This window comes from Amblyraja radiata, chromosome 21 (assembly GCF_010909765.2).
Source record: "Amblyraja radiata isolate CabotCenter1 chromosome 21, sAmbRad1.1.pri, whole genome shotgun sequence".
Taxonomy (NCBI): Eukaryota; Metazoa; Chordata; class Chondrichthyes; order Rajiformes; family Rajidae; genus Amblyraja; species Amblyraja radiata.
Window position 1 is genome coordinate 38,592,469 of NC_045976.1, and position 26,642 is coordinate 38,619,110.

At 47.0% G+C, this 26,642-nt stretch overlaps 1 protein-coding gene and 1 long non-coding RNA gene across 21 annotated transcripts in view; one reads left to right on the forward strand and one right to left on the reverse strand.

Annotated features, from left to right (window-relative positions):
• tasor2 (transcription activation suppressor family member 2) overlaps positions 1 to 26,642 on the reverse strand; it is a 129,425-nt gene that overhangs the window by 86,231 nt on the left and 16,552 nt on the right. For 19 of the 20 annotated variants that reach the window (XM_033040112.1, XM_033040111.1, XM_033040125.1 and 16 more), the window contains exon 1: positions 23,873 to 24,871. The exons of the other annotated variant lie outside the window; for it this stretch is intronic. In XM_033040112.1, the coding sequence (XP_032896003.1) occupies positions 23,873 to 23,948 (76 nt within the window). In that variant the 5' untranslated portion in view covers positions 23,949 to 24,871. Of the gene's footprint in view, positions 1 to 23,872; positions 24,872 to 26,642 lie in introns of those variants that run through there. 20 annotated transcript variants of the gene reach the window in all.
• Positions 279 to 25,100, forward strand: LOC116985366. Its single transcript, XR_004415254.1, has 3 exons — positions 279 to 313; positions 18,480 to 18,485; positions 24,877 to 25,100. It is a non-coding gene; the product is annotated as an uncharacterized LOC116985366 (long non-coding RNA).

The window sequence follows — 26,642 nt, forward strand, 5'->3', positions numbered from 1 at the left end:
GCGTTCCCCGACCCAAACCTCCCACCCGGCCTGAGATTTTATGGACTTTTATATGTTACTTGTTTGATTGAATTACTGGGCATCAGTGAGTTCATAAGTACACACTTTCGTCAGTTCTCGGAGCAGAATTAGGCCATTCGTCCCATCAAGTCCTACTCCGCCATTTAATCACGGCAGATCTATCTTTCCCTCTCAACCCCATTCTCCTGCCTTCTTCTCCCCCTAACCCCTGATATCCGATGCTGCCTGGCCCGCTGAGTTACTCCAGCACTTGTGTCATTTTTTATTTGTAAACCAGCATCTGCAGTTCCTTGTACCCACTCTTCCTCCTATCCTATCTTCTTATCAATGCCACCGTGGCTTCTGCTGTCCAAATGTTGGGGAAGTCCAGAACAAGGGGTCACAGTTTAAGGATGAGGGGGAAATCTTTTAGGACCGAGATGAGAAAAACATTTTTCACACAGAGAGTGGTGAATCTCTGGAATTCTCTGCCACAGAAGTTAGTTGAGGCCAGTTCATTGGCCAGCTCATGATGTGCATATCCGTCGCCTCTTAAATGCCAGTATCCCATCTGCCTTCACCACCTCCACGTACCCGTAACCCCTCTTTTTCCCCAAAACCTCTCCCTCCCCCTTCTCCCCAAAACACACCACCCCCCCCCCCCCTCCTTTCCACCCCCACCCAACACTTCCCTCCCGTGAACCCTGGCTGACCTTATCCTCGCCCTCCACCTGCAACCCGTCCAATGGCTACACAACTCGCAACTTTTCAACCCCCGAGTTCCACAATCCGCAACACTTTATCCTTTCCGGGCTCACACCTGCCTTTTCGTCCCCTGGCCTCCGTCCACCAATCTGCCTCTCAAACAAACACCTCTTCACCTATCACACATGCTGTATTACCTCTTACACGCTGTCGAGTCCCTCAACTTCCAGCTTTCTTTCCCATCCCCTCCGCAATCAGTCTGAAGAAGAGTCCCCCACCCGAAGCGTCACCTATCCGTGTTTACAAGAATGATCCCAGCAATGAGTAGGTTAACCTAGGATGAGCGTATATGTCGACGCTGGGCCTGTAGTTTAGCAGAATGAGGAGGGACCTCATTGAAACATACAGAATAGTGAAAAGCTTCGATAGAGTAGATGTGGAGAGGATGTTTCCACTTGATTGAGAGTCTAGGACTAGAGGTCATAGCCTCAGAATTAAAGGACGTTCTTTTAGGAAGGAGACGAGGAGAAACCTCTTTACTTTGCCACTGAAGGCTGTGGAGGCAAAGTCAGTAGATATTTTTTAAGGCATAGAGAGATAGATTCGCGATTAGTGCGGGTGTCGGAGGTTATGGGGAGAAGGCAGGAGAATGAGGTTAGGAGGGAAAGATAGATCAGATATGATTGAATGGTGGAGCAGACGATGGGCTGAATGGCCTAATTCTACTCCTATCACATGACCTTAAGTCGTCTAGAGATGCTGCCTGACCCACTGAATCCAGTGGTCCAACCTCCACAACAGTGGCACAGCGGTGGAGTTGGTGCCTTGCAGCGCCGGAGACCCACGTCCACTCCTGACTGCGGGTGCTCCAATCGTGACAGAAGACTCCTCGTGGCGATCCCTTGAAACGACGACGCGATGCTCTCTGTATCGCGTCGGGTGACCAATTCTGTCAACATGTTAAGACGATGACAAAAGCCAACAGCGAGCTACAACAAAGAGAAAGGAAGGCAGAGACGGCGGAAGAGGACAGGCAGGCACCAAAACCAAACAGCAGGTGGCACCAGGACACCACCTGACTTATACTACCTGGAAAGCCCTAAACCGTCTCCGCACTGGAGTGGGACGTTGCGGACTCAACCTGAAGAAGTGGGGCCTCTCGAACTCTGACAAGTGCAACCATGGAGAGGTACAGACAATGGCCCACCTACTGACTTTCGGCGGAGAGGCATGCACTGCGGACAATCTCCGCAGAGGCACAGATGTGGCACTGGCTGTGGCAACAAATCTATATTACTAAAAGTCTCATCTTGACCACTTCCTATCTGCTCTGTATATTGATTTTAGAAAAAACGCTACCATAAATCGCTATGATTTTTGGCCATCTTACTCATAAAGTCCTCCACCGCTGAGACAGCCCTGAGGATTTTTCCGATCGATGAAAAATAAAAAAGTTATGAGTGTTTAAAAAATCTTGCGATCAGCTGATTGATTCTGGAAGAACGCGAGGGAGAGTCCACAACTGTATTTCTGAGCTGTGAATCAACTGAACTGTGAGTCTGCAATGTACTTGCAATAAATGATTTGTTAGCCCTTAATGACAATGCAATGAGTTGTTTGGCAATTTAGTGGCCTACACTCTACTGGAAATGCTATGCAATTGAATGTGGTGGCCTGCACACTGCTTGAAATGCTATGCAATTGAATTTGATGGCTGTCACTCTGCTTGAAATGCTATGAAACTGAATTTGGTGGCCTGCAATCGGTTTGAAATGCAATGCAATTGAATTTGGTGGCCCGCACTCTGCTTGAAATGCTACGAAATTGAATTTGGTGGCCTGCACTCTGGTTGAAATGCTACGAAACTGAATCTGGCGCCCAGCACTCTGCTTGAAATGCTATGAAACTGAATCTGGTGGCTTGCACTCTGCTTGAAATGCTATGGAACTGAAATTGGTGACCTGCACTCTGGTTGAAATGCTACGAAACTGAATCTGGTGCCCAGCACTCTGCTTGAAATGCTACTAACTTGAATTTGGTGGCCTGCACTCTGAAATGCTACTAACTTGAATTTGGTGGCCTGCACTCTGAAATGCTATGAAACTGAATCTGGTGCCCATCACACTGCTTGAAATGCTATGAAACTGAATCTGGTGACCTGCACTCTGCGTGTAATGCTATGCAATTGAATTTGTGGCCTACACTCTGCTTGAAATGCTAAGAATCTGAATTTGGTGGCCTGCACTCTGCTTGAAAAGCTATGCAATTCAATTTGGTGGCCGGCACTTTGCTTGAAATGTTATGCAATTGAATTTGGTGGCTGGAACTCTGCTTCAAATACTATGCAATTGAATTTGGTGGCCGGCACTCTGCTTGAAATGCTATGCAATTGAATTTGGTGGCCTGCACTCTGCTTGAAATGCCATGCAATTGAATTTGGTGGCCTGCAAACTGCTTGAAATACCATGCAATTGAAGTGGGTGGCTTGCACTCTGCTTGCAATGCTATGAAACTGAAGTTGGTAGCCTGCATTCTGCTTGAAATGCTATGAAACTGGTTGGTGGCCTGTACTCTGCTTGAAATGCTATGAAACTGAAGTTGGTGGCCTGTACTCTGCTTGAAATGCTATGAAACCGAAATTGGTGGCCTGCACTCTGCTTGAAATGTTATGAAACTGAAGTTGATGGCCTGCACTCTGCTTGAAATGCTATGACACTAAATTGGTGGACTCCACTCTGCTTCAAATGCTATGAAACTGAAGCTGGTGGCCTGCACGCTGCATGAAATGCTGTGAAACTGAAGTTGGTGGCACGCACTCTGCTTGAAATGCTATGAAACTGAAGTTGGTGGCCTGCACTCTGATTGAAATGCTATGCAATACTATTTGGTGGCCTCCACTCTGATAAAATGCAATTGAATTTGGTGACCTGCACTCTGCTTGAAATTCTATGAAAGTGAATTTGGTGGCCTGCACTCTGCTCGAAATGCCATGAAAGTGAATTTGGTGGCCTGCACTCTGCTTGAAATGGTATGACACTGAAGTTGATGGCCTGCACTCTGCTTGAAATGCTATGAAACTGAAGCTGGCGGTCTGCACACTGCTTGAATTGCTGTGAAACTGGTTGGTGGCCTACACTCTGATTGAAATGCTATGCAATACAATTTGGTGGCCTGCACTCTGCTAAAAATGCAATGCAAATAAATATAGTGGCCTGCACTCTGCTTGAAATGCTATGAAAGTGAATTTTGTGGCCTGCACTCTGCTTGAAATGCTATGAAAGTGAATTTGGTGGCCTGCACTCTGCTTGATATGCTATGCAATTGACTTTGGTCGCCTGCACTGCGTGTAATGTTATGCAATTGAATTTGTGGCCTACTCTGCTTGAAATGCTAAGAAACTGAATTTCGTGGCCTGCACTCTGCTTGAAAAGCTATGCAATTCAATTTGGTGGCCGGCACTTTGCTTGAAATGTTATGCAATTGAATTTGGTGGCCTGCACTCTGCTTGAAATGCCATGCAATTGAAGTGGGTGGCTTGCACTATGCTTGCAATGCTATGAAACTGAAGTTGGTAGCCTGCATTCTGCTTGAAATGCTATGAAACTGGTTGGTGGCCTGTACTCTGCTTGAAATGCTATGAAACTGAAGTTGGTGGCCTGTACTCTGCTTGAAATGCTATGAAACTGAAGTTGGTGGCCTGCACTCTGCTTGAAAAGCTATGAAACTGAATTTGGTGGCCTGTACTCTGCTTGAAATGCTATGAAACTGAAGTTGGTGGCCCGCACTCTGCTTGAAATGCTATGAAACTGAAGTTGGTGGCCTGCACTCTGATTGAAATGCTATGCAATACTATTTGGTGGCCTCCACTCTGATAAAATGCAATTGAATTTGGTGACCTGCACTCTGCTTGAAATGCTATGAAAGTGAATTTGGTGGCCTGCACTCTGCTTGAAATGCCATGAAAGTGAATTTGGTGGCCTGCACTCTGCTTGAAATGGTATGACACTGAAGTTGATGGCCTGCACTCTGCTTGAAATGCTATGACACTGAAGTTGGTAGCCTGCACACTGCTTGAAATGCTGTGAAACTGGTTGGTGGCCTACACTCTGATTGAAATGCTATGCAATACAATTTGGTGGCCTGCACTCTGCTAAAAATGCAATGCAAATGAATATAGTGGCCTGCACTCTGCTTGAAATGCTATGAAAGTGAATTTTGTGGCCTGCACTCGGCTTGAAATGCTATGAAAGTGAATTTGGTGGCCTGCACTCTGCTTGAAATACTATGCAATTGAATTTGGTGGCCGGCACTCTGCTTGAAATGCTATGCAATTGAATTTGGTGGCCTGCACTCTGCTTGTAATGCTATGCAATTGAATTTGGTGGCCTGCACTGTGCTTGAAATGCTATGAAACTGAATCTGGTCAGGTCAAGTTTATTCGTCACATACACATACGAGATGTGCAGTGAAATGAAAAGTGGCAATGCTCGCGGACTTTGTGCAAAAAACAAACAAACAAACAAACTACAAACAGAATGGAACAGAATCACATATTCTTTTATATATTAAATATTGTGGGCGGAAGGAACAAAAACAGCAATTAAAAAAAAAAAAGCAGTAGAATGGTACAGTAAAGTTAGTCCCTGGTGAGATTGGAGTTTAGTCCTAATGGCCTCTGGGAAGAAACTCCTTCTCATCCTCTCCGTTCTCACAGCATGGCAACGGAGGTGTTTGCCTGACTGTAGCAGCTGGAACAGTCCGTTGCAGGGTGGAAGGGGTCTCCCATGATCTTATCGGCTCTGGAGTTGTACCTCCTGATGTATAGTTCCCATAGTGCGTTCGGCCGAACGCACTACTCTCTGCAGAGCCTTCTTGTCCTGGGCAGAGCAATTCCCAAACCAAATTGTGATATTTCCGGACAAGATGCTTTCCACAGCCGCTGAGTAGAAGCACTGGAGGATACTCGGAGACACTCCGAATTTCCTCAATTGCCTGAGGTGGTAAAGGCGCTGCCTTGCCTTACTCACAAGTGCTGCAGCGTGTGATGTCCATGTCATATCCTCAGAGATGTGGACTCCCAGATATTTACAACAGCTCACCCTATCCACAGTATCCCCATTTATCCTCAATGGTGTGTACGTCCTCGGATGATGTGCCCTCCTAAAGTCCACGATCAGCTCCTTCGTTTTTTTGATGTTCAAGAGGAGGTTGTTGTCCTGACACCAGAGTGCCAGATCAGCCACCTCCTCCTGGTAGGCCTTCTCATCGTTGGCTGAGATCAGGCCCACCACCACAGTGTCATCAGCAAACTTGATTATCGAGTTGGAGCTGAACCTAGCCACACAGTCATGTGTGTACAGGGAGTACTGTAGGGGGCTGAGGACGCAACCCTGGGGGGATGCTGTGCTCAGGGTGAGGGACTTCGATGTATTCCCTCCCATCGTGACTACCTGGGGCCTGGCGGTGAGAAAGTCCAGGGCCCAGGCACACAGGGGGTTGTTGTGCCCTAATTCCAGTAGCTTCTCGGCCAGTCTGGTGGGGACTATCGTGTTGAAGGCTGAACTGAAGTCTATGATCAGTATCCTCACGTAGCCCCCCTTCTGGCTGTCAAGATGAGAGGGAGCGGTGTGCAAACCCTGGGAGACTGCATCGTCTGTGGATCTGTTCAGACGGAATGCAATATGTAACGGGTCCATGTTGCGAGGGTGGATGGCGCAGATGTGTTTCTTCACCAGCCTCTCAAAGCATTTCATGACTACCGAGGTGAGGGCCACCGGACCGTAGTCATTCAGACAGGCTAGGGAGGCATTTTTAGGTACAGGTACAATTATGGATTTTTTGAAGCAGGCAGGGCCAGCACTCTGCTTGAAATGGTATGAAACTGAATCTGGTGGCCTGCACTCTGCTTGAAATGCTATGGAATTGAATTTGGCGGCCTGCACTCTGCTTGAAATGCTGTGAAACAGAATTTGGTGGCTTGCACTCTGCTTGAAATGCTATGAAACTGAATTTGGTGGCCTGCACTCTGCTTGAAATGCTGTGAAACTGAATTTGGAAGCCAGCACTCTGCTTGAAATGATATGAAACTGAAGTTTGTGGCCTGCACTCTGCTTGAAATGCTATGAAACGGAAGTTGGTGGCCTGCACTCTGCTTGAAATGCTATGAAACTGAAGTTTGTGGCCTGCACTCTGCTTGAAATGCTATGAAACGGAAGTTGGTGGCCTGCACTCTGCTTGAAATGCTAACAAATTGAATTTGGTGGCCTGCATTCTGCTTGAAATGCTATACAATTGAATTTGGTGGCCTGCACTCTGCTTGAAGTGCTATGAAAGTGAATTTGGTGGCCAGCACTGCTTGAAATGCTATGAAACTGAATTTGGTGGTCTGCACTCTACTTGAAATGCAATGCAATTGAATTTGGTGGCCTGCACTCTGTTTGAAATGATATGCAATTGAATTTGGTGGCCTGCACTCTCCTTGAAATGCTATGAAACTGAATTTGGTGGCCTGCACCCTGCTTGAAATGCTTTGAAACTGAATTTGGTGGCCCGCATTCTGCTTGAAATGCTGTGAAACCTAATTTGGAGGCCTGCACTCTGCTTGATATGCTATGAAACTGAATTTGGTGGCCTGCACTCTGCTTGAAATGCTATGAAACTGAAGTTGGTGGCCTGCACTCTGCTTGATATGCTATGAAACTGAAGTTGCTGGCCTGCACTCTGCTCGAAATGCTATGAAACTGAAGTTGGTGGCCTGCACTCTGCTTGAAATGCTATGCAATTGAATTTGGTGGCCGGCACTTTGCTTGAAATGTTATGCAATTGAATTTGGTGGCTGGCACCTTGCTTGAAATGCTATGCAATTGAATTTGGTGGCCTGCACTCTGCTTGAAATGCTATGAAACTGAATTAGGTGGCCTGCACTCTGCTTGAAATGCAATGGTACTAAATCTGGTGGTCTCCACTGCTTGAAATGCCATGACACTGAATTTGGTGACCTGCACTCTGCTTGAAATGCCATGAAACTGGTGGCCTCCACGTTGCTTGAAATGCTATGAAACTGAAGTTGGTGGCCTGCACTCTGCTTGAAAAGCTATGAAACTGAATTTGGTGGCCTGCACTCTGCTTGAAATGCTATGAAACTGAATTTGGTGGCCTGCACTCTGCTTGAAATGCCATGCAATTGAATTTGTCGACCTGCACTCTGCTTAAAATGCTATGAACCCCAATTTAGTGGCCTGCACTCTGCTTGAAATGCTATGAAACTAAATTTGGTGGCCTGCACTCTGCTTGAAATGCTATGAAACTGAATTTAGTGGCCTGCACTCTGCTTGAAATTCTATGAAACTGAAGTTGGTGGCCTGCACTCTGCTTGAAATGCTATGAAACTGAATTTGATGGCCTGCACTCTGCTTGACATGCTGTGAAACTGAAGTTGGTGGCCTGCACTCTGCTTGAAATGCTATGAAACTGAAGTTGGTGGCCTGCACACTGCTTGAAATGCTATGAAACTAAATTTGGTGGCCTGCACTCTGCTTGAAATGCCATGACACTGAATTTGGTGACCTGCACTCTGCTTGAAATGCCATGAAACTGGTGGCCTCCACTTTGCTTGAAATGCTATGAAACTGAAGTTGGTGGCCTGCACTCTGCTTGAAATGCTATGAAACTGAATTAGGTGGCCTGCACTCTGCTTGAAATGCAATGGTACTAAATCTGGTGGTCTCCACTGCTTGAAATGCCATGACACTGAATTTGGTGACCTGCACTCTGCTTGAAATGCCATGAAACTGGTGGCCTCCATTTGCTTGAAATGCTATGAAACTGAAGTTGGTGGCCTGCACTCTGCTTGAAAAGCTATGAAACTGAATTTGGTGGCCTGCACTCTGCTTGAAATGCTATGAAACTGAATTTGGGGGCCTGCACTCTACTTGAAATGCCATGAAACTGAATTTGGTGGCCTGCACTGCTTGAAATGCCATGAAACTGAATTTGGTGGCCTGCACTCTGCTTGAAATGCCATGCAATTGAATTTGTCGACCTGCACTCTGCTTAAAATGCTATGAACCCCAATTTAGTGGCCTGCACTCTGCTTGAAATGCTATGAAACTAAATTTGGTGGCCTGCACTCTGCTTGAAATGCTATGAAACTGAATTTAGTGGCCTGCACTCTGTTTGAAATTCTATGAAACTGAAGTTGGTGGCCTGCACTCTGCTTGAAATGCTATGAAACTGAATTTGGTGGCCTGCACTCTGCTTGACATGCTGTGAAACTGAAGTTGGTGGCCTGCACTCTGCTTGAAATGCTATGAAACTGAAGTTGGTGGCCTGCACACTGCTTGAAATGCTATGAAACTAAATTTGGTGGCCTGCACTCTGCTTGAAATGCCATGACACTGAATTTGGTGACCTGCACTCTGCTTGAAATGCCATGAAACTGGTGGCCTCCACTTTGCTTGAAATGCTATGAAACTGAAGTTGGTGGCATGCACTCTGCTTGAAAAGCTATGAAACTGAATTTGGTGGCCTGCACTCTGCTTGAAATGCTATGAAACTGAATTTGGGGGTCTCCACTCTACTTGAAATGCCATGAAACTGAATTTGGTGGCCTGCACTGCTTGAAATGCCATGAAACTGAATTCGGTGGCCTGCACTCTGCTTGAAATGCCATGCAATTGAATTTGTCGACCTGCACTCTGCTTGAAATGCTATGAACCCCAATTTAGTGGCCTGCACTCTGCTCGAAATGCTATGCAATTGAATTTGCTGGCCTGTTATCTGCTTGAAATGCTGTGCAATTGAATTTGGTGGCCTGCACCGTAGATTCATGTTATGAGTCATGCTTTTGTAGTTACGCCCACTAGCTTATTAGCGTTGCGGTCTACTGCACTCCGCAGTCTGAAGTGAACTCTCAAGTGAGAGCTTGTACTTGTTTATTCTAAATAAACAGTGTATAACCTGACATGGTGTGAGGTCTTTATTATTACTAGGGCTCAAAACCAACATGGTGTCAAAGTTTACAATCTCACCCTCCGATTGATTATATTGTTTTTATCTTAGTTTATTTTTTTAACTACGATTATGGCTACTGCTCTCAGAAATCCAGATATCTTGGTGTTTGATGCTGATCTTGCAGAGCGATGGCGTGTGTTCGAGGAAGATTTCTCAATCTACATTGATGCTGATTATCCGAATGCAGCACCTGCTCTTCGTGCCTCGATTCTCCTTAACTTAGCAGGCACTGAGGCTGCACGACGTGCCAGTAGATTTCACTATGCACCGGCTGGTGTGGATGATAATAACGTACAAATCCCAGCAGAGTCCATCCGTGATCCTGAGTGCCTATGTAAATTCCAACAACTATGTTAGAAATTAATGTGATCATTGAATCACATAAATTTTTCTCGATGTGTCAAAAACAACGAGAACCGGTCGAGCTCTATGTCAGTGCACTGAAGCATGTAGTCGATGAGATTTTAGAGAAATCAAAGCTAGTTTGATAAAGAGATCGATTGATACATGGCATATTGAGTGATAAACTACGCGATGAATTGTTGCGTGAAGTGGGCCTGACCTTGAAAACCGCTGTTGCATAGCTAAGTTAACCAATGCCCACATTAAAACGCAGACATCTCCTGCTGCTCGTGAAGTTAATGCAGCCAGTGTGTCTAATCAAATTACAGCTCGACAGTTTCAGGGGCCAGTTAACAGCCCAAGATGGATTACTAATTGCTTTAATTGCAAAGCTTCACACACTGCAATTCGTGACCGGTGTCCAGCATTTGGAAAACTCTGCAGGCTCTGTAATAAAAGAAACCATTTCGCAAAATGCTGCAAATCGGGGAAACAACAGATTTGAAACGAGACAGTCTGTCAGCTTGTTAAACCAGGATGAATTTCCTAGCTCCCAGTTCCCACAAACAGATGATGACAGCACAGAGATTAATGTGCCTGCTTTGTCTGGTTCAGCGTCCAAGCTCGATCCCAAGGTCAAACTGCTCAATAACGGCAAAACTCTCTGTCTTAAGGTTGATAGCGGGGCTCGTTGTAACGCTATCTCCTTGGCTGTCTTCAAACAGCTACAAAACACCGAAGCTCTAACTCAGACAACTGCTTCACTCATCTCTTTTAATGGTGCAGCACTGTGCCCTATCGGCCAAGAAAAGTTACATTGTCATCTCAACGCCCGTGACCACTGACTGTTGACTGTGATTTTACACATCACGTTTTAACACAATACAAGGACTTGTTTAACGACGAGCTGGGCAGGTTGCCTGCCAGATGCACGATTACTATTGACCCTGGGGCAATCCCAGTTGTTCGTCCAGTTCACAGGATTCCCCATGCTATGCGGGATCGAGTACAAAGTGAACTTAACAGAATGGTGGCTCTTGGTGTGATTACTCCCATAACTGAACCCTCAGACTGGGTCTCCTCCATGGTTGCTGCTACTAAGAAGAATAAAGACGAGATACGAATTTGTATTAACCCCAAAATACAGCAATTAAGAGACCACTTTATCCAATGCGTTCGGAGGACGAGATTGCGACACAGATGGCCGGTGCAACTGTATTCACAGTGCTAGATGCCAAGAATTCATTCTGGTAGATTCCACTGGAACAAAAATCCTCCATGCTGACAACTTTCAGTACACCGTTCGGGCGATATAAATTTTTGAGAATGCCCTTTGGTACAAGTCCTGCCAGTGAAGTGTTTCAACAATCCATGGAGCAATTGTTTTCCGGATACCCTTGCTCCATCGTAGTGAACGATATCCTCATTGCTGGGAAAACGATCGAGGAACACGACGCCAATCTGACAAAAGTATTGAAGCATGCCGAGGCCATCCATCTCAAACTCAACCCCAAAAAATGCAAAATGCGAATGAGGTAAAATACCTAGGCCATATAGGACGGCCTGAAAATGGATCCAGTAAAAACCAGTGCCATTAATGAACTCCCAGCACCCACGGACGTGCCCAGCTTGCACAGGTTCCTTGGCATGGCGAACTATTTGAGCAAATTCATTCCTGATTTCAGCAAAACGTCAGCCCCATTACGCCTTCGCACACACAAAGACACTGCTTGGACCTGGCATGAACAACAAGGAGGGGGGATGAGGGGGGATGTAGATTAGTGGCTCATGTTATGAGTCATGCTTTTGCAGTTACTCCCACTAGCTTATTAGCGTCGCGGTCTACTGCACTCCAGTCTGAAGTGAACTCTCAAGTGAGAGCTTGTCGTTGTTTATTCTAAATAAACAGTGTAAACCTGACATGGTGTGAGGTCTTTATTATTACAAGGACTCCAAACCAACATGCACTCTGCTTCAAATGCAATGGAATTGAATTTGGTGGCCTGCACTCTGCTTGAAATGCTATGAAACGGCATTTGGTGGCCTGCACTCTGCTTGAAATGCTATGAGGTGTGGAGGCACTGAGCTGCAGACTGCATCGGCCCAACTCACGGTCACTTGGTCGATGCTCGCCCGCCCGCCCCCTCGCTCAGGGTCCTCGTGTTGGTGCATGGTGGGGAGGTTGCTGCTGCTCTCTGCCTCTGCCTCCTGCCCTCTGCCCGGCTGCCTCTGCCCTCTCTAGCCAAGCAGGCAAGTTGGGGGCTATGCGTGAGTGGATGGGGCGGGGGATAGGATAAAAAGAGCGAATGAATAATATTAATATATCAAGGGTGGGGGTGTGTGTGTGTGTGTGTGTGTGTGTGTGCGAGACGCCGCAGGCCGCCCCCCCCCCTCCTCATCGCAACCGCGCTTTGAGGGGACGGGACCCAATGGTCCCACTTGGTCCAGTATATTACTAAAATTCTCATCTTGTGTGTTTCTATGTCTGTCCATCTGTGTGGGCTGCCAGAACTACGCCAAAACGCCACAATTTTTGGCGCACCTTACTCACCATTGCCTGATGTGCGGTGTATCAAGTTCAAGTTAGATTCATTGTCACATGCACCAATTGATACAGTGAGATTTGAGTTACCATACACAGAATAAAAAGAACACAAAACACGATAGAATTTAACATGAACATCCCCACACAGCGAGATCAACGTTTCCCACTCTGAGGGAAGGCAATAAAGTTCAGTCATCTCCCTCTTTGTTCACCCGTGGTCGGGTTCTTTGAGCCCTCCGCTGTCGCCGCTACGGCGGCCCGATGTCCAGACCTCTCGCCGGGATGATTGGAACTCTGATGTTAAAACGGAAGAACACTCTCAGTGGCTTGGAGTTTCCGAATCGGCCACTTCTTACCGGAGACCGCGGCTCCCGAAGTTCACAGGCCGAGCTGGGCAGAGATTCAACACTGGCGACCCTCGGCAAAAGATCCCTGGACTCGGCGATGTTAAAGTCAGAGCCGCCGGCGGCTAGAAGCTCCACAAGCCACAGCTCTGCGATGTTAAAGCATCAGGCCCAACACTCCGGAGTTTCAACGCAGGCGATCCCCAGTAAGGCTCCGCCCCGCTCCGCCATGGAATCCAGTGCTGCGCCGCTGCTGAAGCTCTGGCCAGTCTCCGGTAGGAAAGGCCGCGCCAATCCAGATGGTAGGCCGCGAGGGGGGGGGAGGGGGCGAAGAAGGACTCAGAGAAAAGACACATCCTCGATCAGGAAGTGACTGGGAAACAGTTTCCCCTCTTCCCCTCCCCCCACATGAAAAAGAAACCATACTTTTGACACTAAACATAACAAAAAGACAAACTGCTGGCGAGGCTGCCGCGCGCGGCGCCACCCGATGACGTATCGTTCAGATTGATGATATAATTTACAAGTTATTCACATTTTAAACTTTACAAAACCTCACTTTGAGAAAAAATTTATTCAATCTGCACTGGCAGTTAGCAGCGTATGACGTCACAATAGGATCTCATTTATATAAAATGCCCGTCAGCATTGTTCCACCCCACAGTGGGATCTCATTTACATTTTTTTTTTTTATAAATCGTTTTCAAAAACACAGCAGCTTCCACCTCACAATGACGTCAAGGGGGGTAGGGAGGGGAGAGGGGTTATGGAGGGAGGGAGGGAGTAACTGAGGGTAGGGGAAAGGGAGAGAGAGGTGAGAGATGGAGTGTGGGAGAGGAGTAGGAGAGGAGAAAGAAGAGGGAGGGAGAAGAGGAGGGGGAAGGAGTGCTGGGGGATGAGGGGAAATGAACGTTGGGGAAACGGGTTGCGTCGGGGGTACACTTTAAACTTTACAAAACCCGGCTTTGACAAAATTCACTTGCATGCACTAACAGTTAACAGTTTATGACGTCACAATGGGATCCCGAATCTCATTTATATAAAAGATTACTCTTTTCGAAAAAATTCCATTACAATGTTAACAAAGACAGGACTCCCAGCGCAATGGGAGGTTTGTTGCATTTAGTATTTGGTAAGGAGAGGGAGATTTGGTAAGGAGAGAGAGGGAGTGGGGGAGGGGACAAAGGGAGGATTCTTGTTTAATGTTATTTAAATAGATAATGGAGAGGAGAGGGGTAGGGAGGGGAGAGGGGTTATGGAGGATGGGAGTGAGTGACTGAGTGTAGGGGAAAGGCGATGTGAGAGAGGGTGTAGGGGGAGGGAGGATGAGAGGAAAGAAGAGGGAGGGTGGAGGGAGTGCTGGGGATGATGGGAAATGAGCCGCGCCTGCGCAGTTGGGGGCTATTGGTGAGTGGTGGAATAATGCGTTGGGGGAACGGGGCCCAACGGGTCCCACTTGGTCTAGTATCCCTCTAAACTTTTCCTGTCCACATACCTGACCAAATGTTTTTTGAAAGTAGAGGAAGGAACTGCAGATGCTGATTTACCCCAAATATAGACATAAAAAGCTGGAGTAACTCAGTGGGAAAGGCAGCATCTCTGGAGAGAAGGAATGGGCGATGTTTCGGGTCAAGAGTCAAGAATATTTTATTGTCATATTCCCAGAGGGGACAATGAAATTCTTGCTTGCTGCATCACAACAGAATATGTAAACAAAGTACATAACTGGAGAAGAAAAAAAGTTCAGTGTGTGTACACACATACTCAATAAATAACAAATATAGTGCAATAATAATGATAGTCTGTTGCAGTTCAGAGCTTATTTGTTGTTGTGTTTAATATCCTGAAGGCTGCAGGGAAGAAGCTGTTCCTGAAGCTGGACATTGCAGATTTCAAGCTCCTGTACCTTCTTCCCGATGACAATGGTGAAATGAGCGTGTGGCCAGGATGGTGTGGGTCTTTGATGATGTTGGCTGCCTTTTTGAGGTAGCGACTTTGATAGACCCCTTCGATGGTGGGGAGGTCAAAGCCGGTGATGGACGGGGCAGTGGGTCACAACTTTTTGCAGTCTTTTCTGCTCCTGGACGTTCAAGTTGCCCAATCAGGCCACGATGCAAACCAGTCAGTATGCCCTCTACTGTGCACCTGTAGAAGTTCAGGAGAATCCTCTTTGACATGCCGAATCTCTGTAATCTTCTCAGGAAGTAGGGTCGCTGATGTGCCTTCTTTATAATTGCATCAGCGCGCTGGGTCCAGGAAAGATCTTCGGAAATATGCACGCCCAGGAATTTGAAGTTTTTGACCCTCTCCACCATGTTGTAAGGAGGATTGTGGGTCCTCATCCTTCCCCTACCAAAGTCCACAATCAGTTCCTTGGTTTTGCTGATGTTGAGAGCCAGGTTGTTGTGCCGACACCTTTTGGTCAATCGGTCGATCTCACTTCTATATTCTGACTCATCCCCATCTGTGATTCGTCCAACCACAGTGGTGTCGTCGGCGAACTTGATGATGGAGTTCGCACTATGTCCAGCAGTCATGGGTATAGAGTGAGTAAAGCAGGGGGCTGAGCACGTAGCCTTGAGGTGCTCCGGTACTGATTGTTACCGAGGATGAAGTGTTTCTGCCAATTCGAAAACTGAGGTCTGTGGATGAGGAAATCGAGGATCCAATTGCAAAAGGATGCGCAGAGACCCAGTTCCGTGAGCCTGGTAACCAGCTTGGTGGGGATGATGGTATTGAATGCCGAGCTGTAGTCTATAAACAACAGCCTGACGCAAGTGTTTTTATTGTCCAAGTGGTCCAATGTAGAGTGGAGAGCCAGTGAGATCGCATCCTCCATTGACCTGTTGTGGCAGTAGGCGAACTGAAGTGGGTTGAGGTTCTTGTCGAGGTGGGAGTTGATGTGCACCATAACCAACCTTTCAAAGCACTTCATCGCCACAGACGTTAGTGCCACTGGTCAATAATCATTGAGGCACGTCACCTTACTCTTCTGGGGCACCGATATTATGGATGCCCTCTTAAAGCAGGTGGGAACCTCAGACCTCAGAAGTGAAAGGTTGAAAATGTCCGCAAAAACTCCCGCCAGTTGGTCTGCACAGGTTTTGAAAACATGGCTGGGTATACCATCAGGTCCAGGCGCTATCCAAGGGTTCACCCCCCTGAAGGATCTTCTGACGTCAGCCTCTGTGACTGTAATAACATCAGGGCGAATGGGGGCTTGGGAAGGCACATCAGTGTTCTCCCTATCTAAGGCCTCTACGTCACCAGACCTGAATGCCCGGAATCTGGTCTTCAGTAGAATGCGGATCTCGAGGTTCATCCAAGGCTTCTGGTTAGGAAACACTCGGAAGGTTTTTGTTGGAACGCAGTCCTCCACACATTTCTTTATGAAATCTGTAACGATTGTGGGGTATTCATTCAGGTCCGTTGCCGAGTCCTTGAACATTGCCCAGTCTACAGACTCCAAGCAGACCTGTAGTTGTTCCTATGCCTCCCCAGACCAGCTCGGTGTAGTCCTCACCTCTGGGGGTGCGCTCTTCAGTCACTGCCTGTACGCAGGAAGAAGCAGCTCCACTGAATGGTCGGATTTCCCGACGTGAGGGCGAGGGATAGAGCGATAGGCATTCTTGATGGTCGTATAGCAGTGGTCACGGATGTTTAGTCCTCTGGTGCTGCAGGCGACATGCTGGTGGTAGTTCGGGAGTGATTTTTTAAGGTTGGCTTTGTTGAAGTCCCCGGCTATGGTGGTAGACGCCTCGGGGTAAGCTGTCTGGTGCTTGTTGACCACGGCGTGCAACTCCTCCAGTGCCAGATGGACGTCTGCTTGGGGTGGGATGTAGACTGCGGTCAGGATAATGGAGGTGAATTCCCTCAGTAGGTAGAAGCGGCGGCACATCACCGCCAGATGTTCCAGGTGCGGAGAGCAGGAGTTAGACAGAACTTCCACTTCTAAGCAACACGAAGGGTTGACCATGAGGCAGACGCCCCCTCCTCTCCCTTTCCCAGATGCGTGCGGACAGTCCATACGGTGGATGGAGAAACCTTCAGGCTGGACTGCCGTGTCTGGGGAGCTGGGGGTGAGCCATGTCTCTGTGAAACAGAACACAGAGCATTCTCCCTCAGCTCCCTTTGGTAAAGAAGCCTTGACCTTAGGTCCTCCACTTTATTTTCTAGAGATTGTACGTTGGCTAGTAGGATGGTAGGGAGAGGGGATCGTAGTCCCCTGCGCTTCAGTCTGACTTGTTGTCCTGCCCGCCGGCCACGTTTCCGTACGTAATGGAGGCCTCCCCGGTGTTTACAGGTACTGTACGTCCTGTACCTGCGAGTCTGTGCCAAGTCGGGGATTACCCAGCGATCGGGGATTCCCTTATAGTCGGCAGCTCCAGCTCCGTTGGTACCGGGAGATCCTGCCCGAAGGCCACGTTTCCGTGCACCATGGAGGTCTCCACGATGATTCCAGGTATAGTACCTGCGATGCTCCGCCGCGTCGGGGATTCCCTCCGTTCCGGAATTGTTTCACAATAGCGCTAACGCCTTTAAATGTGTTAGCAGCTTGTCGGTTACAGCGCTGGTTTCTGCCGTTTCTTTTATCCAGGCAAACTGAGAAAAGCTGTATTTGATTGTATTCTGCTGCGCTGCTAGGAAAATGTCCCAATAAGCCAGCGCCATTTTAGATCAAATTAGATCGAGACCCTTCTTCAGACTATATTATTGCCTTCTTAATTACTTGTTGCACCAAAATGTTAATTATGTGTATGCACAAGACCATCTGAATCCCATGTACTTTACTCTGTCCCGACCTCCGAGTTATTAATATGTATAGTAAATAATTGCGAGCCAGGAAATCATCAGTGGGGCAAACTCCCTTCTTTTCATCAAACCAGCCTGAAAAAGAGTGACATTTATTTTGTCTTCAATCCTTCTGCCCGACACAGTCAGTTCAGGCTGTTTTGGGCGAAAAGCCAGAACGGGGTATTGATTTAGGATGATCAGCCACGATCATATTGAATGGCGGTGCTGGCTCGAGGGGCCGAATGGCCCACTCCTGCACCTATTGTCTTTGTTTCAATTTTTAGTCTATCGTTATGTCATGTGTATCGAGGTACAGTGAAAAGTTTTTGTTGCGTGCTAACCAGTCAGCAGAAAGATAACATGAGCCATTTACAATGTAAGGATACATGATGAGGGAATAACGTTTAGTGCAAGGTACAGCCAGCAAAGTCCAATGAAGGATAGTCGGGTAAAGAGTAGACTATCTTGACTTGTATCTATCTTGTAGTGTTCCGTGAGATTCTCATCGCCCCATTACAGGAAGGATGTGGAGACTTTGCAAAGGGTGCAGCAGATGAGGTTACCAGAATGATGCCTGTATTCGGAGGTATTAGCTACAGAGAGAGGTTGAACAGAAGTAGATGGTTTTCGCTGGAACGCCAGAACTTGAGGGGGAATCCCGACAGAAGTAGAATTATGAGATGTATAGACAGGGTAGACAGTCAGAACCTTTTTCTCCAGGATGGAAATATCACTAGCTTTAAGTCGAGAGGGGCAAAGTTTAAAGGTACATTCTTTTATTTTGAGGCTCTGACCTTTGGTCCCAGATTCTCGCACCACTGGAAACATCCACTCTGCAAAAAAACCCAGAAGGCAAATTGCACACACCAAACTACAGATAACAACAGCCAACTATTTTTGTTTCCTTGATGATGCAATGTGACCAACAAGTAAATGTTGGCCAGAATTCTGCGAGGAATATTTGCTCTGTTCTGAATTAAACAAAAGATTGATTCATTAGTCCATTTTACATTCTCCGGGACAGGTGAATGGCCTGTTTTAACATCACAGGCGGGAATAGTGTCTCAAATAACATCATACACCTTTGTACTTGGCTGAAGTGCCTGCCTGGGTTAAAGAGCTCAACTTTCCAAGGTGGGGCTTGAACTCCTGACTCACAAAAGACAATCCTGGGTTCGAGAGACAACCTGGAACTCTTCTTCACTGAGGGATGCAGAACAGAGAAAGGCCCTTCGGCACAGTGGCGTTGGGGCTGAGTTGCTGCCTTACAGCACCAGAGACCCGGGTTCGATCCTGACTACATGTGCGATTGGTATTGCATTTTGTATGTTCTCCCTGTGACCTGCGAGGGTTTTCTCCGGGAGCTCCGGTTTCCTCCCACATTCCAAAGACGTTCAGATTTGTTAGTTAATTGGCTTGGTAAAAATGTGGGAGTAACTCAGCAGATGAGGCAGCATCTCTGGAGAAAAGGAATAGGTGGTGTTTTGGGTCAGACTCTGAAGAAGGGTCCTGACCCAAAACATCACCTATCCATTTTATACAGATATGTGCCTGACCCCACTGGTGAGAAAATAAAAAGGGGAAGTTGGCTCAACCGTGGCTAATGAGGGAAATTAGGGATATTGTTAAATCCAAGAAAGAGGCATATAAATTGGCCAGAGGAAGCAGCAAACTTATTTGCTGGGGGAAACTTATTCAACTGAGGAGGACAAAGGTCTTAAGCTTCTTTAGATATGTGAAGAGGAAAAGATTTGTGAAGACGAATGTAGGTCACATTGAATGGCGGTGCTGGCTCGAAGGGCCCAATGCACCTATTGTCTATTGTCCCTTACAGTCAGAAACAGGTGAATTTATAATGGGAAACAAGGAAATGGCAGACCAGTTAAATAAGTACTTTGGTTCCGTCTTCACTAAGGAAAACACAAACAATCTCCCAGAAATACTAGGGGACCGAGGGTCTAGTGGGAGGGAGGAACTGAAGGGAATCCACATTCGTCAGGAAATGGTGTTAGGTAAACTGTGGGGACTGAAGGCAGATAAATCCCCAGGGCCTGATGGTCTGCATCCCAGAGTACTCAAGGAGGTGCCCTGGAAATTGTGGATGCATTGGTGATCATTTTCCAATGTTTTATTGACTCTGGATCAGTTCCTGTGGACTAGAGGGTAGCCAATGTAACCCCACTTTTTAAGAAAGGAGGGAGAGAGAAAACAGGGATTTATACACCAGTTAGCCTTACATCGGTAGTGGGGAAGATGCTGGAGTGGATTATTAAAGATGTAATAGCAGCGCATTTGGAAAACAGTGACAGGATCGGTCAAAGTCAGCATATGAAGGGGAAATCATGCTTGACTAATCTTCTGGTATTTTTTGAAGATGTAAAATGGATAAGGGAGAGCCAGTGGATGTGGTATATCTGTTCTATCAAAAAGCCTTTGAAAAGATCCCACACAAGAGATTAGTGTGCAAAATGAAAGCACATGGTATTGGGTATTCACAACAATAGAGAACTGGTTGGCAGACAGGAAGCAAAGAGTCGGAACTAACGGGCCCTTTTCAGAATGGCAGGCAGTGACCAGTGGGGTGCCACAAGGCTCAGTGCTGGGACCCAAGTTATTTACAATATATTTTGACGATTTAAACAAGGGAGTTAAATGTAACATCTCCGTGATTGCTGATGACACAAAGCTGGGTGGCAGTGTGAGCTGCAAATAGGATGTTATGAGGCTGCAGGGTGACTTGGATAGGTTGGGGGAGTGGGAAGATGCATGGCAGATGCAGTATAATATGGCTAAATGTGATGCTATCCACTTTGGTAGCAAGAACAAGATGGCAGATTATTATCTGAATGGTGTCAGATTAGGAAGAGGGGAGGAGCAACGAGACCTGGGTGTCCTTTTAGAAACATAGAAAATAGGTGCAGGAGGAGACCATTGGTCCTTCGATCCAGCCTCGCCATTCATTGTGGATCATCTACAATCAGTAACCCGTGCCTGCCTTCTCCCCATATCCCTTCATTTTGCTAGCCGCTAAAGCTCTATCTAACTCTCTTTTAAATTCATTCAGTGAATTGGCCTCTACTGCCTTCTGCGGCAGAGAATTCCGCAAATTCACAACTCTCAGGGTGAAAAAGTTTTTTCTCGTCTCAATTTTAAATGGCCTCCCTTTTATTCTTAGACTGTGGCCCCCGGTTCTGAATTCCCCCAACATTGGGACCATTTATCCTGCATTTAGCTTGTCCAGTCCTTTTATAAGTTTCTATAAGATTCCCTCTCATCCTTCTAAATTCCAGTGAATACAAGCCCAGTCTTTCCAACCTTTCCTCATATGACAGTCCAGCCATCCCGGGGATTAACCTCGTGAACCTACGCTGCACTCCCTCAATAGCAAGGATGTCCTTCCTCAAATTAGGAGACCAAAATTGCACACAATACTCCAGATGTAGTCTCACCAGGGCCCTGTACAACTGCAGTAGGACCTCTTTACTCCTATACATCAGTCACTGAAAATAAGCATGCAGGTACAGCAGGCAGTGAAGACAGCAAATGGCATGGTGGCCCTCATAGTGAGAGGATTTGTGTATAGGAGCAAGGAGGTCCTACTGCAGTTGTACAGGGCCCTGGTGAGACCACACCTTGAGTATTGTATGCAGTTTTGGTCTCCTAATTTGAGGCAAGACATTCTTGATATTAAGGGACTGCAGCGTAGGTTCACCAGGTTAGTTCCCGGGATGGCGGGACTGATATATGATGAAATAATTTGTCGATTGGGCTTGTATTCACTGGAATTTAGCAGATGAGAGGGGATCTTATGGAAACATATAAAATTCTTAAGGGATTGGACAGGCGAGATGCAGGAAAACTGTTCCCCATGTTGGGGGAGTCCAGAACCAGGGGTCACAATTTAAGAATAAAGGGGTAGGCCATTTAGGACTGAGATGAGCAAAAACTTTTTCATCCAGAGAGTTGTGAACCTGTGGAATTCTCTACCACGGAAGGCAATGGCCAATTCACTGGATGTTTTCAAGAGAGAGTTAGATTTAGATCTTGGGGCTAAAGGAATCAAGGGATATGGGGAAAAAGCAGGATTGGGATAATGATTTTGAATGATCAGCCATGATCATATTGAATGGCTATGCTGGCTCGAATGGCTTAATGGCCTACTCCTACACCTATTTTCTATGTTTCGGGTCGGGGCCCTTCCTCGCACTGAACATATGCTGTCAGTTAATCTAGACCGTTGTAACATCGGGTTTGCACAAAGGAATCGATCAGAAGCAAGTTTCCTGGTAACTTCCATTAATCAACAGAGGTCACTGGTCAAATCAAGGGATCGCTAAACACCGTCGGCCCTCAACACTCTACTATTTTTAAAAATCACTTTGAAACCATTTGATTTATTGAGCACATTAACTGAACCAACATCATTCAGTCTGAAGAAGGGTCCAGATCCAAAACATCACCCATCCATGTCCTCCAGGGAGGCTGCCTGGCCCGCTAAGTTACTCTAGCACTTTGTGTCCATCTTTGGTATAAACCAACATCTGAATTTCTTTTTCATTATATCATTCATTCTAATCTCACTTCCCAGCTTTGGCTGCAACCTTGCATTAGTACATGGCCACATAACTTAAACTCCAATGACATTCACAAACCTTCACCCCGGAAGCCTCCACTGCAAACCATCTTGGAACAAGAGTCAAGAGTTTTATGGTCAATGTCCCGAAACAGAACAATGAAATTATTACTTGCAGCAGCACCACAGATATGTGAACATTGTACACTGTAAACACCATAATAAACAACAAGAAAAGTTCAGTATATATATTAAAGAAAGCAAACAATAATAATGTAAAGTCAAAGCCAATGCCCCCAAGTCTATGTAGTTCGGAGCTTATTTGGAGGTAGTGGTGCGTAATAGCCTGATAATTGTAAGGAAGTTCGTAAGTTACAGCAGCCATTCAGCCCATTAAGTCTACTCCACCATTCAATAGACAATAGGTGCAGGAGTAGGCCATTCGGCCCTTCAATGTGATCATGGCTGATCATCCCCAATCAGTACCCCGTTCCTGCCTTCTCCCCATATCCAGCTCTCTCTTGAAAGTATCCAGAGAACCGGCCTCCACCCCCCTCTGAGGCAGAGAATTCAACAGGCTCACAACTCTCTGTGAGAAAAAGTGTTTCCTCATCTCCATTCTAAATGGAGGCTTACTCCTTATTCTTAAACTGTGGCCCGGCATTCAATCGGGGCTGATCTATCTTTCCCTCTCAATAAACACTAAGAAAAGCTCAGTATATATATATTAAAGAAAGCAAACAAACAATAACAGTACAAGGCAAAAACATAGAAAATAGGTGCAGGAGTAGGCCATTCGGCCCTTCGAGCCTGCACCGCCATTCAATATGATCATGGCTGATCATCCAACTCAGTATCCCGTACCTGCCTTCTCTCCATACCCCCTGATCCCTTTAGCCACAAGGGCCACATCTAACTCCCTCTTAAATATAGCCAATGAACTGGCCTAAACTACATTCTGTGGTAGAGAATTCCAGAGATTCAGCACTCTCTGTGTAAAAAAATGTTTTTCTCATCTCAGTCCTAAAAGATTCCCCCTTTAGCCTTAAACTGTGACCCCTTGTTCTGGACTTCCCCAACATCGGGAACAATCTTCCAGCATCTAGCCTGTCCAAAACAACGGCCGCATGTAGTTCAGAGCTTGTGTTTAATAGCCTGATAGTTGTTGGGAAGTCATAATTTCTAGGAGCAAAATCTAGGCCTTTCAGCCCATCACGTCTACTCCGCCATTACAATCATGGCTGATTTACAGTATCTCTCCCTCCCAACCTCCTGCCCAAAGACTGCTCCCGCCTTCTCCCCACAACCCACAACTAATCAAGAATACGTCAATCTGCGCCTTTTAAAAAAATTTAAAAAAACCTTGGCCTCCACAAGACAACGAATTCCACAGACTCACAAAGAGGAAGTTGCTCCAGCCGCAAAATCCACCTTCGTTTCGATCAAAGTGTGATCGTTCGGAAAAAAACCCGATTTAAAATAATAAAATAAGGGAAGAGCGTACGGTTGCGGGAAGACTGTGGGTTTTTTTTAGCTGGAAGGCGACTCTGGACTCACCTGCCTTCCGACATGGGGCCGACATCTTGTTCCCTCTCTTCGGCAGAGCGGTCTCTGGCCTCTCCCCTTCATGCATCCTCTTATTTCGGCCGACAGAAAGTTTATTCTCCTCTCCTCTTCACCGCCCCTTCACTCTAGATTTCTCTCCGAGAGTGTTTGTGTGTGTCGGAGGTAAAAATGTGAGCCGAGCTACGAGCGGCCTTCTCCTCTCTCCCGATGGGGGTGGGGGGAGAGGGAGAGAGAACGAGACAACAGGGGCGCCCGTGAGAAGTTTTTTTTTGAAACAGGAACCACAACACGAGTCAGTTTCTCCGCGGCCGGCAGCGTGCTCGGAAAACGGTGAACTCACGGAGGCGTTCCTTGAGCCGAGGCGGAAGCACTACATCAGGCAGGGATAAAGAAAGAGAAAGCTTGTCGCCTGGTGTTACCATCGTGGGGAGGCGAGGATTGTCGCCAACGCCGCCGCCGCTCTTCCTCCCGGGACGCGGTGCCGATCCACAAGCTCCGGGGAGGGACACGACTCATCCATTCACACCGAGAAAGCGAGAGAGAGAAAAGAAAATAGCTGGAGGGGTTGGGATAAGTGAAATACTATTTAAAAAAAGATGTTGGCTGCATTCGTGGAGGCGGCGGTGGCTGCGTCGCTACATTGTTGCCGCTCGCTACAACGAGTCGCTACATTGTTGCCGCTCGCTACAACGAGTCGCTACATTGGGTTGTTACACCGAGTTTGTGTTTGACTGCGGCTCGGGCCCGCGTCGCTATGGCGGCTGGGGACCTCGTCACTGTTCACGGCGTTTGTTGACGCTGTCCGACGGCCGGGCGGTGGCCCAACACCTCATGCAGGGTCCTGGCTGTCTCCCTGGGGCTGTACGTTAACTCACTCGCCTCCTGCCCTCCACACAGACCGACTCAACTCCAGCCATGTACACTGGTCGACCAACCAAACCAACTCCGGCCTTGTATATACTGACGCCATCCACCTCCAATCCAACCATACTCAGCCCAGAACAACAGTCGTCCAGCCCTATCCACCAATTGACCCTGAAACCACCTCCCGCCCTCCACACCAATTCCTCCCCCAGCCCTTCACTCGCCAATCCCCATGAACATTTCCAGGCCTGAAACCAACTCTACTTACTCAATGTGGAGGAAAGAGCTGCAGATACTGGTTTAAATCGAAGGTAGACACAAAATGCTGAAGTGACTCAGCATCTCTGGAGAAGGAATGGGCGACGATTCGGATCGAGACCCTTGGTTCTTGGTTTCTTGGTCCTCCAAAATATTCCAAATGGAATTTAAACTGGAGGTGGTGAAGGGAGGGCTTAAGCCAGAAAGGGTTATTGGGAAGAAAGAGCTGCTTTAAATTTAGTTGCATCTGGTTGGGTAACTATAGTTGGGTGGAGATTATTCCATGCTTTAATTGCGTTGGAGAAGAACGAATTGCTGTATACATCTGTCTTTGTAGCTGGGATCACAAATTGGATTGAATGCCCTCGTCTGCTCCTAATTGGTTTGGGTTTGGTGTAGGTCTTGTAGTCTATGTCGAGCTGACCATTTAACATTTTGTAAAAACAGGTCAAACGGTGAGCTTCACGTCTGTCTTGGAGAGTGTTCCACCCCAGAGAATTCAGAAGTTTGGTGACACTCGCTTCTCTCTCATAGGTGTTAGTAACAAATCGAGCTGCCTGTCTTTGGACACGTTCGATGGAAGAAATGTTTTTTTTTGTGTATGGGTCCCATCCCTTTCTTCAGACTGATCAGAGATGCTGCCTGTCCTGCTGAGTTACTCCAGCATTTTGTGTCCACATACTCTATTCCCATTCCTGAAGGCCAACACATCCCCACAACCATAACCCCAATCCCAGACACTTGCAAATCTCAAAACAAGTTGAGACCCAGACTCCTCACATTTCCACATTAATATTGTAGAAACAAGGAAGTGCAGATGTTGGTTTGGTGATTTTCCTCCAAATGTATAATGCCCTGCACTTTTAACATCTATAGAACTTCTACCTTGTCTCACCTAGCTCAGTAATCACCTCCACACTCAACACCATTACCCACCATTCTGGAAAGAAGGAATGGGTGACGTTTCGGTCAAGACCCTTCTTCACCCACCCTCCCCCCCCCCCCAGACCCCGCCTCAACCTCCGTCAAAACTGCTATCGACTCTTCAGCTCTACAACACTGGTCTGACCCACCAGTCTGCGCATCCAACCCCAGCCCTACCCACTTACTTTGACTCATCCAGATGTAGAATCCACTCTTTCCCCATAATCACCTCCAATGCTGCTCTCATCACCCCATCATCTTCTCTGTCCCTGTAATCAACTCAACTCTTACCCCACCCGTCCCTATTCCCATCACTGCACCACTAACAATAATACTCTGGTAATTAAGCAACATGTTGACAGGAGTTCCAGTTAACAGGTAAGACGCCAAAAACTATTATTAATTACTTGTAAATCGGGGAGCTTAACAAGATAATCTGCCACAGGCAATGATGGTCCAATTCTATACGTCTGTCCCCACCTCCATTTTTTGGTCTGGTTTGGCTCAGCCACCAAGCACGACACCCAGAGGCTGCAGCGAATCGTCCGATCAGCTGAGAAGGTTATTGGCTGCAACCTTCCCTCCATTGACGAACTGTACACTGCAAGGGCCAGGAAGCGAGTGGGTAAGATCATCTCTGACCCCTCTCACCGACTCCAGACTGTCAAAGCTGCCACAGCCAGACATAAAAACAGATTTTTTCCACGAGTAGTAG